Source organism: Pseudochaenichthys georgianus, chromosome 14 (assembly GCF_902827115.2).
Source record: "Pseudochaenichthys georgianus chromosome 14, fPseGeo1.2, whole genome shotgun sequence".
Taxonomy (NCBI): domain Eukaryota; kingdom Metazoa; phylum Chordata; class Actinopteri; order Perciformes; family Channichthyidae; genus Pseudochaenichthys; species Pseudochaenichthys georgianus.
Genome location: NC_047516.1, coordinates 24,094,332 through 24,110,156, shown reverse-complemented (window position 1 = coordinate 24,110,156; position 15,825 = coordinate 24,094,332). Strand labels below are relative to the sequence as shown.

Genomic DNA, 15,825 nt, shown 5'->3' with positions numbered 1-15,825 from the left:
ATCCTTGACAGTCGCACAGTGGGCACACACTGAGTGTTTTCATATTCAGCAAATGTGTACACGCTAAACTGCAGACCTCAAGAAGACATAATACTTTCATTCACTCACGGCAAAAGTTACTTTACTTACTATAAAAAGTCACGGTAAAAAAATGCACTCCCTATTCCATTGTCATGAAGGTGGAATCTAACTATATCCAGAATAAGTTTTATTGGATCCAGGCTAGAAACATGTTTATTTCTGCTGTAAAGTTGGGCATTTTAACATGGGGGTCTATGGGAATTGCTCCTTTTTGCATCCATCCCCTGTCGGCCACTAGATGAACTGCAGTTTGTGGCACTTCCTTCTGGGCTTCCCGGTTCTGTGCTATGAAGCGCTGATTGGCTGTGGGTGGGCCAGACGTGCATGTGGGTGGGCCCAGGCCCACCCGGGCCCACCCACAGCTACGCGGCTGCACAAGACATAAAAAAAAAATATCTCATGCCAGCAGGCCACTTAACAGGCCAGGCCATCGGGAAACCTCCCGGTCCTCCCGATGGCCAGTCCGGGCCTGCCATACCATATAGCATAGTTACTGGACGTAATTTATACATCTGTGTTTTATGATGGTCAGTTACATGTTTAGTCTGTGGCACACTTTTCCTTCAGAGAAGTTTTTCCTTTGTAATTCATGGCTTGTAATTTGACCAACAATCCAGTTTCTAGCACTGCCAAGGTTCATCTCTATTACGACTGAACAACTTACTGAATGATTTGTCACGTTAGCAATGTAACTTAATTATGTAACGATTTTATTAGTAAAAAAAACACCTCTGGCTTCTGCACAGGGTTTGATGTTGCAAGCCTTTATGTCATAAACTAAGGTGAGCAATCCCACAGAACCCTAATTCAGCTGTCAGAAAATGATGCAGTGTCCCACAAATGCATTACTATACAGGACATGGAGCTGTGGCGCCATAAATCTACAGAGAGGCAGGTAGCAGCCTCATCCATCAGCTTATCTCATCTCGAAGCCCCTCTCCACTTCGGTGGTGTGAGCCATCTTACTTTGTGTTGTTTGCTGCTGTACTCACAGTTCATAGCACTGAGCTATAAATCCCGGTGATTTGAAATACATGGTGTGTGTGTCCTAATATCAGTTAGAATCATTAGACGTAAACCACTGACAATCTTAAAGGTAAGTATATTTAGTCATTGAAATGTGTAAAAGCAACAGGAACTATTTTATATATTTTGTTGAGTTGTGGACTTGCAATAAAAATTACCTTTGAATTGAAAGTAATTATACGAGTCATGGGAGGCGTGTGGCGCAGTGGACTAGGTGTTCAGATCAGGGGGTCACAGGTTCAAACCCCACTGCAGTCAGCATGTCGTTGTGTCCCTGAGACCCTTCACCCCAAATTGCTCCTGTGGGGATTGCCCACAGTATTGAGTATGTAAGTCGCTTTGGATAAAAACGTCTAACAAGTGTCATGTCATGTAATGTAATGAGCATGAATCTCTGCTATGGTGTTGCCAGAAACATCCTGGCAGTTTTGAAGTCATGTATTTGAGATCTTGTTAGTTTTCTTTATGTATTATGAGAGAAACAAGTAAAGGCAACTGGAGCAGCAGCATCATAGGAGAACACTTCGTTTTTGTGCTTCATATATTTTATTACAGGTTTTATTCAGCATGTCTGTTTGTTTCTAGGAAGGAAGAAACGCTCCTGAACGTTGAATTGAAGAAGATTGAAGATTCAACTTATTGTCATTACGTAGTAGGCTGCAGGTACTATAACAAAATGGTTTCTCTGCATATGACCCATCCTAGTGTTAGGAGCAGTGGGCTGCCATTATGTGCGGCGCCCGGGGAGCAGTGTGGGGAACGGTGCCTTGCTCAGGGACACCTCGGTAGCACTTGGTCTTGAATGAATGAATCCCGATTGGGAAAAGATGACAGAAATGACGGCAATGGTGATGAAGACAATAACTCCCATGATGCCACGGTACTTTTTGTTGTTGTTTGATAGACCTCAGGCATTTAAATCTGCTTTGACAAATATTAAGTAATTTTTATTTCATATAATATCTTCTATTTGAAAGGGGTGCCGAGAGACAAACCCAAGTCTGCAGTTTCACTCACGTCTACATTTTAGCCTTCAAACAGCCAAAGTTAGTGAATATCTGGTGAAGAAAGTGGAGCTTTTTAGCAGCTAAAAGCCAGATATTCATCACAGCAGCTGTGAAGACCATGCAGAGCCAGAAGAGAGAGACTATTGGCTAGCAGGAAGCATGACTGAAAAGGATGCTTCAGATCAGATATGCTAGATGTGTAATTTAAGCATCAGCTTGCCAGTAAGTGCACCAGGGGAACTTTGTATAGTGATAATATGTCAGTGTTTCCATTGCCCCATTTGAATAAATCAGTTCAAATGAACATTTAGGTTAAGGATCAGATTCTAATTGAATTTGAGATGAGTCTATGGAAAGTAATTAGGCCATTCCTTGAAGTCTCTCATTCTACCTGTCTCTGTCCAGTGCGGCTCTTTATGTGTGACGATAAGTATAATCAGACCTTCTTTATCCATCTCTGACGATGACCTCCATCATCTCATCCATTCCCAACCACTGAGCTCTGGTCTTCATCATTTCAAACTGTGTCAGTAATGGTTCCAGTCAAAGGTCTCTAAAAAGTACACGAGTATGAAGGGCAGAAATGCTGTGTATGTTATGTTATGTTGTGTTGTGTATGTGTAAGTATGAGACTATGTTAAAAGAAAACTTCAGCAATAAGTTAATATTGCACAATAGAGAAACCATACGAGATTTGTCCTGATCTGGCCTACAAAGCAGATAAAATACTCTTAGTTTGTGGAACTGTACCTCCCAGCCACAGCTTGAACCTGCAGTAATGAAGCATAGAAACAGACACTGGTGGTGACAAATCATCCACCTCGAACCCTGACAGCACGGGTGAGAAGAGGAGCAGCGGTGTCCTCTCCTCCTGACAGTGAACTGCCACTTGTCATCGCTGTGACTTCAGATTTAGAGAGCAGAACTAATCTGCTAATGCAGCTCAGAGGAATAATAAGAGTGGGCTGTAAAGTTGAGGACAAAGTCTCATCAATATGGGTAAGCTGTAACTGAATGCAAGCGTGATGCAGCCACTCACCTTGTGAAATGTTGCTTTTGTTAAAGTGTGGTCCTTTAGAGTCTGAGGCTCCTCAGCAGGCTGTTGGCAGGGTGTTAGTTCTATATCGAGTGCAAACGGAAACCTACTCATTAGTGCACCCGGTAGTTTACTTGCCAGGCCTTGTAGGAAGGAACAATGGTTGAGTTGAGTCGTACTGTTTTCTTTAAACAGCTTCTTGGCCCAAATCTGCAAGCCTCCCACGGTCTCCTCTTCACCGCCTGCTGTGCAGAAATCTTCCTTTTTCCAATTGAAATCATTTAAAAGACCCGTCTTCCTTTATGTCTATACATTCACACTGTATATTTTACAATAATGCTGACTATATCCAATGCAAGCCAGAAGAAAAAGTTTGAGTGTCAATCCAACCCAGGATTGCAGACTCGACTATAATTTCAAGTGTCTGCAAGTTGATCTTTCAAGAAATGAAAGGAAATTGATGATTTAAAAAATATTCAATACTGTGTGTTCAACATATTAGTTTCAAAATGTATTAAAGAGCTGAGACCATTTTTTTTAAAACAGAGGTATAGCCAATAAATGTAACACACATTCTTAACAAAAGTGGGCCTACAAATGTAAAATGTGTCCTTGGGCACTATAGGAGCAAGGTCCTGTGAAGAAAAGTTAAAATATGGAATAAACTTTATTTATATAGCGCTTACACTTAAGCTTCAGAGGACACTGCCTATCAGAACAATCAGCCCAACAACCCTTATAACTCGGACCATGGTTCAACCATTACACCAATCTGCAACAATGAACATTGGCATTGCACCATTTCACAGTAAATCTCCCATTTAGATGAAACCTGCCAACCTTTAACAGAGCATATGCTCCGTGTGAAACTGGGTTGTATTCACTTGGGGTCACTAAATCTCCAGATTAGATTATGTTGTACTATTTAAATGCTGATAACTGAAGACCCGTTGCCTGAGGCGACAAACACATTACACGCGACCATAATAAGGCTGTAATAAAAGCTCTCAGAGGACCTAATCCACTCACTGGCCAACTAACGTCCCTTGCAAAGTTTATCTGCAGCACTGAGGAGCAGAACCCTGTGGGAAGGCAAAACCCTGCAAACTGGCCTCATTAACTCCAAATGAGGCTATACACAATAACTAGGCTATTCCCAAAGCAAAGTTATGTGACACAAAAGTCTCTCGCTCTGCCTCTCTTTCTCAAGGAGCTCCATATGTGTGACAATAACTAAAGGCAGACCTACTTCATCTCTCCCTGACTAATGACCTCTATTTCATACATTCCCAACAAGTGACCTCTGGTCTTCAATCCTTCATAGCCAGGACCCTTCATCCACTTTCTAAGAACTTCCCTTCATCATTCCCAGCCACTAATCTCTCCTGACTATAGGCCACCACCCCACATTGATTAATAACCACTGACCTTAGCTTACACTAGTCACTGACCTTTTTCAATCCCAAGCAACTGACCGCCGCCAACATCTATCCATCACATAAACCAATTATAGCCACTGACCTCTATTGATTCCTAGCCACTGACATCCTTTCATTGCTAGAAACCAAACACCACTGACATCCTTTCATTGCTAGAAACCAAACACCACTGACGTACATCCTTCGAAGCCACAGAAGACGACTCAAAGCCACCGACCTCTATCGATTCCTAGCCACTGACCTTGTTCAATTTCCAATATTCATTCTCAGCCATGGACCTAATGATTCGTTACCACTGACCTTCAGTTTTTCTAAAGCCTGTGATATCCATTGATACACACCAACTGACGACCACTGACCTTCATCCATTCCTCGATCAACTCACAGCCTCTGACATTCATCGATTCCTAGCCACTGACCTCTACTGACTCCAAGCCACCAACCTACATCGTCTCCCAACCACTCACCTAATTTTATTTCTCAAGCCACTGATATTTTTTCCTTCACACCAACTGACGACCACTGACCTTCATCCATTCCTCGATCAAGTCACAGCCTCTGACATTCATCGATTCCTAGCCACTGACCTCTACTGACTCCAAGCCACCAACCTACATCGTCTCCCAACCACCCTAATTTTATTTCTCAAGCCACTGATATTTTTTCCTGCACACCAACTGACGACCACTGACCTTCATCCATTCCTCGAAAAACACACAGCCTCTGACATTCATTGATGCCTAGCCACTGACCTCTATTGACTCCACGTTTCCTTACCACTGACTTTATTTTCTTTCTTAAGCCACTGATATTGTTTCCTACACACCAACTGACCACCACTGACCTTCATCTATTCGCAGCCATGGATTGATTCATATCCACCATCCTTTATTTATTCCTAGTGAACTTCCATCTCCTTCTGTTCTTCCATCCATTCCTACTCACTGACCTCCATTGATCGCAAGCCACTGTCCTTCATCATTGTCCAACAACTGACCTCCATTGATTCCTAGCCACCAACTGTTACCACAGACACTGTAACAGATGTGGAGGAAGTCACCTCGATGCCACCCATTGATTTGTTAACTACGATTTGAAGCCTCAGTTTGGCATATTCACAGTTGCCAATTTGGTCTTCGGTCGTCGCCATCTTGTTTTTTTGGAGCCAAGCCAAAAACAAACTGAAAATCTAATCCCTGAACAAGATGATTGTCCGAAAATGTTACAATAAACTTCCATGAACTACAAATACATTGAGAACATGTTGGAAAAAGAGTGGAGAACGCCATGGTCGGGAATATAATCATAGCAACACCCTAAAACTTACCTTGTTTAATTGTCTAGTTATCACTCAATAGGACCATCATTACATGGAAAATCATGCTGTATTGAAGAAGAGCTGAAATTAGCAAGTGAGACTCTACAAAAATTAGGAAAAGTTGAATTGAGACAATAAATCAAATCAGATGTAGGATCATTTGTGTGTACATACAACCTGACTTTCTCTTGCAACCCCCTGCTGGATCTTAGAGAGAATACAGGTTTACTTTTCTGATCTTAGTCCATTCCCAGCCACTAATCTGTGTCCTATAGCTACTGACTTGTATTCATTCTTAACAACTAACCTCCATTGATTCCTGGTAGCCACTCTTCTTGTATGATTGCAAGACATCGACCATCCCTAGACCCCCTGACCTCCTTCCATCGCTTGCTTTCTAAACTCCTTGACCCCATCATTTACCAGCAATGTACCTCCACTCATTCCTGGCGACTGACCTCTCTCCACTCGTATATATCTTTCTGCCAATATCGATCTATTCCCCTCTTTGACCTCCATCCATCCCTGGTCTCTCCAATCCATTCTTTGCTACTGACGACCAGCCAGCTTCAGAGCTTACCAGCTAGAGGTGTTGCCACCCTGCACAATAGATGACAATTTAACACAGCTTTTAGCAGATGGAAAAGTGTACAACAGCCAGGCAATACAGATGCACATTTCCAGAAGATGGATGAAAGACACAAATATAGTTATATCTATGACGACTTCATACTACCTGGTTTTAGTTACTTGGACTTACATAATAGTCAAGAAATCCATGTCTCGAGTGCCATGTAATTCCTTTTTTGTTCATCCCAAAAATATGTTTGGTATTCCAGCTCCCAATCTATAAATTGGTCTGAGGGGAACATACGTTTGAATGTAGAAAGCATGAGTCATCTTTTGTTGACTTACTTCCAATTTCCCTGCTAAGATAAATGGTTTCATTCTGTTGCACTTTTGCCAATGAGATAGGGTCGACGGGCAGTCTGTCAGTGCATCTTCCGGGACCGGAGCTTTGCCAAAGACTACTTCATATTCCCAGGCCTTTTTCCGACTCGGGACAATTAGGAACATGGTGTCCTGGTACCTGGCCAACACTGAATGACGCTGATTCACTTCCACTGACCTCCAATACGACAGGCTGTAGCGCCATTATGATGAGATGTTGAGATTAAGGGTGGTACTTCTATGGATAACCTTCATGTTCATAAATCCCATTGAAAGATTGATGGGGTATTTACAGTGCACTGTTCTATATGCACTGGGTCTAAATGTGTAGTAACAGTATTTTACGTGTGTCGTTTATACCATAGGAATTGGATAAGCAGTAATACTTTGATAGCTATAGAGCAGTGTTTCTCAAACTTTTTCATACCAAGGACCACTTAACCAATAAAAAAACACTCGCGAACCACCTAACTCCACAAATATCCAAAATCACATCGTTTTTCTAGAATAGATTACAAATCGCCTGAAAATGGTACAAACAAGTGGCAACATGTGTGATGAAGGTGTTGCGCCGGGCTATATCATGCTATATCAAAAGTTAAACTTAAGCTCGCTCCATTGCGGAGATGTTCCCGCGAGAGTGGGGAAAACTTAAATGTATTTATTTATTTCAAATGTGAAATGTTACCAATATACTTGCGGACCACTAAGGGGCGCGCACGAACTACCAGTGGTCCGCGGACCACACTTTGAGAAGCACTGCTATAGAGGTTTAATGCAGGGGACCCCGTGCAAATGGATCTCCCCTATAAAGTCAATCGCCTACTGGGTGATGTAATGAAAACCCAACTACAATTTGCATATTATCTAATGTCATGTACATTTTCAACCAGTCCATTCAATACACTGAGAAGTAGCAAATCTGATTTTTTAAAGAATCCCAAACAGTCGTCAAGCATTTAAGGTAACTGACACATTACAAGGATGAACATAATGTAAGTATTTATTTATAAACTTAGAATATTACATATTTTCCTTGATAAGGCAGATTATATGAACTCCAGAAAGATGATGTTACTGTAAAACATTCCAGCTCTCATAATGGCATACATTTACAGTGATTTCATATAATAAATTACACAGAATTTATATTAAGCCCACTATAATACAATATGAAGGATTAAAAAAGGAGAAAGAAGAAGATGGGCTTAAACTCAAACCCTCTGTTGGATTCTAAACATATTACATGTCAGAGAATACATTATAAATACTCAAAAAGGAAAATACTGTATTAGCGCTAAAACTTACTATCTGACACATTAAAAAACCCATTATGTGCATTACTACAGCAAAAAGTCTGTCGGACTAACTAGAGCTAGATGTCTAACAGACATTGGAGGACAGTACTTTAGGCAAATATGCTAGGTCACTTAATTGAAGGAAAAAATACTACGCAAACAAATAAGCCATTTTCTACAGCCTATATGCAGCTTTGCACTGCCTAACAGCACCACAACATCCATTATAGTCTAACTACATACTGGTAGTGTGTCAGAGAGACATGCCAAGGAAGATCAGCGAGCCATTAGGGTCTGTGTTGTGTCACTAAACTCTTAATAATTCAACACAACCTCGTGTCACATCCGAGGGAAGATTTCAAGTTTAAACATCTTTGAGGGTTTAAAAGGAAGAGGAGGAGGTCCAAAAGTCAAAGCAGGCAAATACTTTACAGTCTCATAAGTAATTACCGGTTGGCTTAATACTATTGTGTTAAGGAAGGTGTGAAGCTATCCTATGTGTCACTGTAGTTTTACCTCTGCCGACTATTCTGCTCAGTATTCTGCGTTAATGTTTCTAATCTACAAGCAGCAGAGATGGGGAGCTCGTTGTGCCTTATTGCTTTTCTGTTTATTCCACAGTCCCTGAAGTTAACAGTCAATGTGAACTGTCTCGTGCAGCACCTCGGTGGCGTCCTGGCTCGCTGCACTCTGGGGGCACGACAGCCTCTCCTCCTCACATCTCACGGATCTGACGATGACGCACGGCCTCGCGGGCTCTCCGCGCGTCCCTGCGCCGCGCGCGGGGCTGCGACTGTCGCGCTCGTATTCCTCCTGCGCGCGCTGGATCTTCCTGTTCCGGAGCTTCCTTTTGTGGAAGTGGAAGGTTGCCAGGGAAACGAGGACGATCCCCACGAGCACGGCCACCAGTACGAGGAGCGCAAGGGTGGAGGAGAGGGGTGGAAAGAAGTGGAGCTGCTCCGCGCACGTGCCGTTACCGGCCTGGAGACCCCCGTGACAGCGGTGCGGCGGCACCGACAGCCCCGAGGCCTCAGAGGTTCTGGCCGTCATCCGGTCCACCTTTCCCGGCCACTCGTGTCTCTCTGACCCCGGTACCCTTCGTGCTCTCCGGGCTCAGCGCGGTGACACTGGCCCGCGCATGTGGTTACCTGCACCGAAGAGAAGACACATGAGAGCGAGCTCAGAGGACACTGTATCAGAACCACCAGAACCGCCCACCAACCCTCATTAACTGGATCCATTTGTAACGCCATTTCACATTGACAGTGCGCACTGTTCACGCTAAACCACAATGACAAAAAGCTGCCTACCTTTAGAGCAAATGTACAAAAAAGATGCTGCCATGAATATAAGATGGGGTAGAAGTCGGGACAATACATCATCTATTGTAATAGGCCTACAATATGTAGCCAAACAGGAGCCATCCTCTCCTGCACTCACGCAGCATCTTTGTCAGAGGATAATGTCTGCATTTGTTGCATCTTGAGATAAAAATTAATTCAAATAAAGGGAATCCTTACCTGATGAAACAGTCAGTTCGGGGAACAGTCCGTGAGTGGAGAGCCGATGTGTGTGAATGGAAGAACAGGATCACGGTGACGCATTTCATACAATGAGATGCTGCTGCTGAGCTCCGATCACTCAGGACGCTTTAAATTGCCGCAATCCGCTCAGTCTGCATTCAGGAAACCACTTCCCCCGCTAAATTAGTAACGGGAAGGAATTCCCTCACTGTGCATTAAAGTGGGTTTTAAAACGCGATAACAAAAAGAGCTGTGGTGATTTCCCCTGGAAAGCGTCTCCCTCCTCCGCTCCTCCGCTGCTCCGCTCAGCATCTGAATGAAGAGCTGCAGCTGCATTAAAGGTTCCTTATAGTCAGCTGGCACGGCCGCTTTTTTTCTTTCTTCAAACAGTCTACCAACCCCCGCGTGCATATGCTCCCCTGTGCGTATTGACGTTTCACTTGAATCAAACAATGAATAAATTAGTTATAATTTTAGAACTTGATCTGCAGCCACTGACATTCCGGAGGGTGTGGTCAGTCAAATGCTGCATGATTTGTAGCGTTTAAGCCTCATAACGAGGGGTGTAAATAATGTCCAGCTGTCATGCATTCCTTTGGGCAAGAGCAAGTATAGGAATGTGCCAATTATTAGCTTTCCCCCAGAAACTAGAGAGAGAACGTTGGCTGAAAGGAAGCCCATATTGTATAGTTTTAGATACAAAATATGCAATTAGTAAACATCCATGTGCATTCATTACAATATAAATCTTTAATTAAACCAGTGTCTCATTACAAATACTGCCACTAAACACCCTTGAAAGCTTTGTCTGTCCTATGGAAAGGATGTGGATACATTTGTATTATTTTATTTGATATAATTAAGGTTATACTCTCATTCTCAGCAATTTAAACCCATTCAAAAAGTCCCCATTTATTAAGATTTTTGTCGAAAACACTTTTAATTAATTTAAAGAAATCCTAAAATGAATTCCTTAAAACAATAATTAAGGCTGAAGGTTTTAATGTGTGTTAATACAAATATGAATTACAACATTATGTTGACAGCAAGAGCCCACAGAGAGCACACTTTAATAATATGCTAATAAGGCCAGATAATAACTCCCAATTTAATATAAAAGTAAAAACAATCATTAGAGTCTTAAAAGTAATCTGTGATGTTCGCCGCCTTCTCATCCCCCGCCAGACTTCCTTGGAGACCAAATATTCTGGCAGAATGATGAGATGGACTGACTCATCACTTGATAACCGGTCTTTACAGACTAAGTGCAGTTATGCCATTGGTTTTAAATGAAGGAAGTGCTCTTAATAATAGCCTAATATAAGCAGTTTGACATTAGCTGTGAATAATACACCCCCGCTTTTATTTTTGCCGAAGAGAAAAGTTGGAAAACCACTCATTTAAACACCCACCAAATCAAGCTCCCCCCCCGACTTGAAGAGTGCTGCAGGCGGTGTGACAAGCACTCCAAATATAGTGTGTGCAGTGAGGAGACACATTTACCACGAGGCTGCACCTTGACCTTAAAGCAGTGTGAACTCAGACAAAAACATCATTCTCCATTTTGTGTTCGTGTCTGATTGTGTCTGCAGTACCAGCGTCTCTTGGTGTGAGACAGAAGAGTCTGCATTTCACGCTACTGATTCTAAGCAGTAAGTGTGTGTTCACACTGGAGACGTGGTAAAGCATACTACAATTAGCTGATTGATTGTGGTGTTGATTGATGACAACATCTTCCCAGGATGCATTGCACTAATTAATAGGATGGCATGCTCACATCTGTGAAACAAAAGCCCATAAATTGGACTGAAGGTAGAATAGCTTTGAGAACAAAGCGAAAAACAATCAAAGAAATTATGAAATCTGATTATATGAAACGTTTCATCCTGAAAGACTAGACATTATTGCTGTAACAGTCTAATACTTTTGCAGTACTTACTGTAAAATGTATATTATTGCACCAAACACCAAGTCAAATTCCTTCTACGTGAGAAGCTATAACTTAATCTGATCCTGAAGCAGTTTAATCTTTCCTTATGATTGATATTATACATTGCTATGTAGCAGTTTTTTGGCATCTATTAATTCAAACTCACAAATGTGGAACTCATGTTTTGGTTCCTAGCTTCCACCAACACAGCCTCTTGCAGAGGGGAACAACCACCGAACTCAGCATGATTCATCGTCTGGGGTTATGGAATAAATGCACCAACGTTAAAGCGATCAAATACAGTAGTTGCTGAGATATTATCGTCGTGTTGCCTCTGTGAGGAAGGAGTGTGTTTCACCCAGAAAGAAGTGTGTAAGATATTGCTCCTGATGCTCTGCAGCTTCAGCTCCTCGTTGACACCTCCAGCAGAGCTTCAGGCTGCACCTCCTCCCCCCAGTTCACACAAAGCTTTCCGGATGTTGCTGTTTCTTGTTTTTCTTTCTGTGAGTGTCAGCTGCTCTCAGTCTGCTGCCACAGCACATGGAAGAAGACACTGACCACCGACAAATAATCAACCTCATTGACAGACAAAACGGTCACGACTCTACGTTCAATAATGACGCTTTTTAAAATCCTCTCTTGTTATTCCTGCGCTTGGCAACTACAGCATGGTTAAGGTCAGTTACATGTTATGGAAACTGTTGGATTAGGTAGCTAAGAAACCTGCATGACAGATTTCTTGTTAACTGGGGGAAACGGCCACAGAATTAACTAAGTTCAAGGTTCAAGGTTCTCTATTGGTCACACGAACATAGCTACAGTGTAGTTATGTCGATGAAAATCTTAGGTCACAGGCTTCTCCAACAGTGCAACACAATAATACAGATAAACAGACAAATATATAGTGCGAGTAAATATTAAAAAGCAAATACATTACATTACATTGCATTTAGCTGACGCTTTTATCCAAAGCGACGTAATAAGTGCGTTCGACCAACAAAATACAAACTTGAAGAAAACAGAATCATATCAGGCTTCATAGAGCAAAAACATTTCAAGTGCTACTCAACTGGCTTTAGGTAAGCCAGCCCTTTATTAGTATATAAGTGCTTTGTTAATAGTTCTATCGCTCGAAGTGGAGTCAAAAAGAAAAATAGTTTAAAAATAGTGAAATAGTGAAATAAGAGTCTATATACAAGCTATTGGAATGATATATTAGATAAATAGATAAATAATTTCTAAGTAGCAGCTAGATGAATGTTATGGATGTTGTTTCAAAGGTTCAGGTGTTTAACAGTCTTCTTGCCTGTGGGATGAAGCTGTCTCTGAGTCTGGTGGTTTTAGTCCGGATGCGGTAACGCCTGCAGACGGCAGCAGGCAGAACAGTTTGTGGCTGGGGGTGATGCGGGTCTTTTATAATCCGGAGGGCTTTCTTCCTGAGCCGCTGGGAGTAGAGGTCCTCCATGGAGGGCAGCTGCCGTGATGCAGTCAGTCTTAATGTTTATGATATTGGTTCAATACTCTCTTAGCTCTGTGTTGGTCTGCACCGACTACTGAGGGAAAGGTTTCTCTCTTTGAAATAAATAAAAAGTCTGATGGCATATGTGCCTCATTTGAGTAACGTAACATAGGGATACTTATTTTAATCCAAACCATTATATTTTTCCTAAAATACCTAGTAGTTTTGTCTCCAAACACAACTGAAAAACAATCCTGCAGCTCTTCATAGATACGCATCTTCTGGTTTACTGGTGGGAGTAATTGGCCCCTTCTGAGTGGAATTGAAAATAATTGATAAAGGCCATTTCATGACACGATAACATCAACAGGATGTAGTTCACTGAGTAGCTCTTATTGTCCAGGGCCACTTCAGGAGCAGCTGCTTTGAAGGGGAACAGGGGAGTCTTCTCTCCTTGATCTTATCCGAGCCGCAGGTGGTTCAGCCCACACCGTTCCACAATCCGGTCCACAACACTTTCTATTCAGCCTCTTCGTCCCTGATGACAAACAGCAGAGTCAGAGGCAGTGGCTTCTGAAGAAATCTCTAAAATGTTTTCATTATTACGAATCATTATTATTTTATGCTTTGATTTAAAATGTTTTTAAAATGTGTCTTTATATTACTCATCTATTGGTAGATAGATAATCTTACTCAGATTTATTTCAGAAATCAGACAAACATTTGTGATTCTTTGAGAGGGGCCCAACGGATTTTCTTTTTTTTCCCATTTCTTCTAATGTGCTATACAGGTTTTTGTGAATGTAAATAGTCTCCAAAGACTAAAATCCCTGTTTTCCCAAACACGCCCCCCCCCCCCCCCCCCCCCTGCCTGAAACGCCTCCATTGGAATCCTTTGTTTACTTCAGTAACACAATGACATCACTATGTAACACTCTATGTGCTTCTATTGGCTAGCACACCAACACATTGTACGTGATAGGCTAAGGGTCGGGACATCTCTAAGCGGTTGACCAATCACAACAGAGCCGGCCAGCTGACCAATCAGAGCAGACTGGGCTCTGGTTTCAGACAGAGGGTGAAAAGAGGTGCTGCAGCACAGGCAGTATGAGAAAAATAGGACTCTTTAAAGTAGAGACACTACATACTGATATACACCTGAACATCAGCAGGAGAGGACTCTTTAAAGTAGAGACACTACATACTGATATACACCTGAACATCAGCAGGAGAGGACTCTTTAAAGTAGAGACACTACATACTGATATACACCTGAACATCAGCAGGAGAGGACTCTTTAAAGTAGAGACACTACATACTGATATACACCTGAACATCAGCAGGAGAGGACTCTTTAAAGTAGAGACACTACATACTGATCTACACCTGAACATCAGCAGGAGAGGACTCTTTAAAGTAGAGACACTACATACTGATATACACCTGAACATCAGCAGGAGAGGACTCTTTAAAGTAGAGACACTACATACTGATATACACCTGAACATCAGCAGGAGAGGACTCTTTAAAGTAGAGACACTACATGCTGATATACACCTGAACATCAGCAGGAGAGGACTCTTTAAAGTAGAGACACTACATACTGATATACACCTGAACATCAGCAGGAGAGGACTCTTTAAAGTAGAGACACTACATACTGATATACACCTGAACATCAGCAGGAGAGGACTCTTTAAAGTAGAGACACTACATACTGATCTACACCTGAACATCAGCAGGAGAGGACTCTTTAAAGTAGAGACACTACATACTGATATACACCTGAACATCAGCAGGAGAGGACTCTTTAAAGTAGAGACACTACATACTGATATACACCTGAACATCAGCAGGAGAGGACTCTTTAAAGTAGAGACACTACATGCTGATATACACCTGAACATCAGCAGGAGAGGACTCTTTAAAGTAGAGACACTACATACTGATATACACCTGAACATCAGCAGGAGAGGACTCTTTAAAGTAGAGACACTACATGCTGATATACACCTGAACATCAGCAGGAGAGGATTCTTTAAAGTAGAGACACTACATACTGATATACACCTGAAAACAAGTATGATAGAGCCCCTTTCAAACTTTTCACTGTTTTCGATTAGTAAGCTGCAAGCATATTTTAGGATTTGAAGGCAGTGTTTGATGAAATATTTAATAATGGACACCCTGTGATATAAGTTACAGATAAAAGAAAAGGGCAACACTTAATCACATAGTCTCTGTGTTGGTACCACAAAGCGTGTTTTACAGTATTATCCCAGTCCTACTTGTGGACATGTTTCCCACCAGCGGGGCTCCATGAAAAATGAATGTCCTCGGAGGGAGAGAGGGTCCCTGAATGATGAACTCGCTGAAGATGAGTGCATACTGAAACATTTATACAACTATTCATGCACAGTTTAAAGCCGGGCATATGTTTTAGGGCTGTTAAATGGAGAGTGATTATAGCACTTGTTTTAATATTCATCAGGTCCGCTCAGTTTTCCAGGTCAACTGGCTCGTATTAGATCCACGTGACCTAACTCCAACCACAGAGGACACACTTACCCTTCAAATAAATAGCATACTTGTTACTTATATAAAAAACTCTCAAGATACAGCCTCTTTGGGGCTTTGAAGGACGCTGCATTTAGTGGTGGCTCTGCAGCTGTGGCAGGAAATCCTGTCGTATTAACGTATTGTCTTTGAAAGCCTCTACAAACAGATTAAATGGCACAAAGTGTGTATCTTTGATGA

At 42.0% G+C, this 15,825-nt stretch overlaps 1 protein-coding gene across 1 annotated transcript; it reads right to left on the bottom strand.

Annotated features, from left to right (window-relative positions):
- Positions 1 to 7,870: 7,870 nt before the first annotated feature.
- Positions 7,871 to 10,210, bottom strand: LOC117458322 (uncharacterized protein C11orf87 homolog). The gene is made up of 2 exons (XM_034098718.2): positions 9,677 to 10,210; positions 7,871 to 9,304 (listed from the first exon to the last, which is right to left on the bottom strand). The coding sequence occupies exon 2, from the start codon at positions 9,204 to 9,206 to the stop codon at positions 8,787 to 8,789; it is 420 nt and encodes a 139-aa protein (XP_033954609.1). The 5' UTR covers positions 9,207 to 9,304; positions 9,677 to 10,210; the 3' UTR covers positions 7,871 to 8,786.
- Between the last annotated feature and the right edge of the window lie 5,615 nt (positions 10,211 to 15,825).

Excerpts from the sequence above, each read along its gene's own strand:
- LOC117458322 (XM_034098718.2), bottom strand. The coding sequence starts at position 9,206 with ATGACGGCCAGAACCTCTGAGGCCTCGGGGCTGTCGGTGCCGCCGCAC.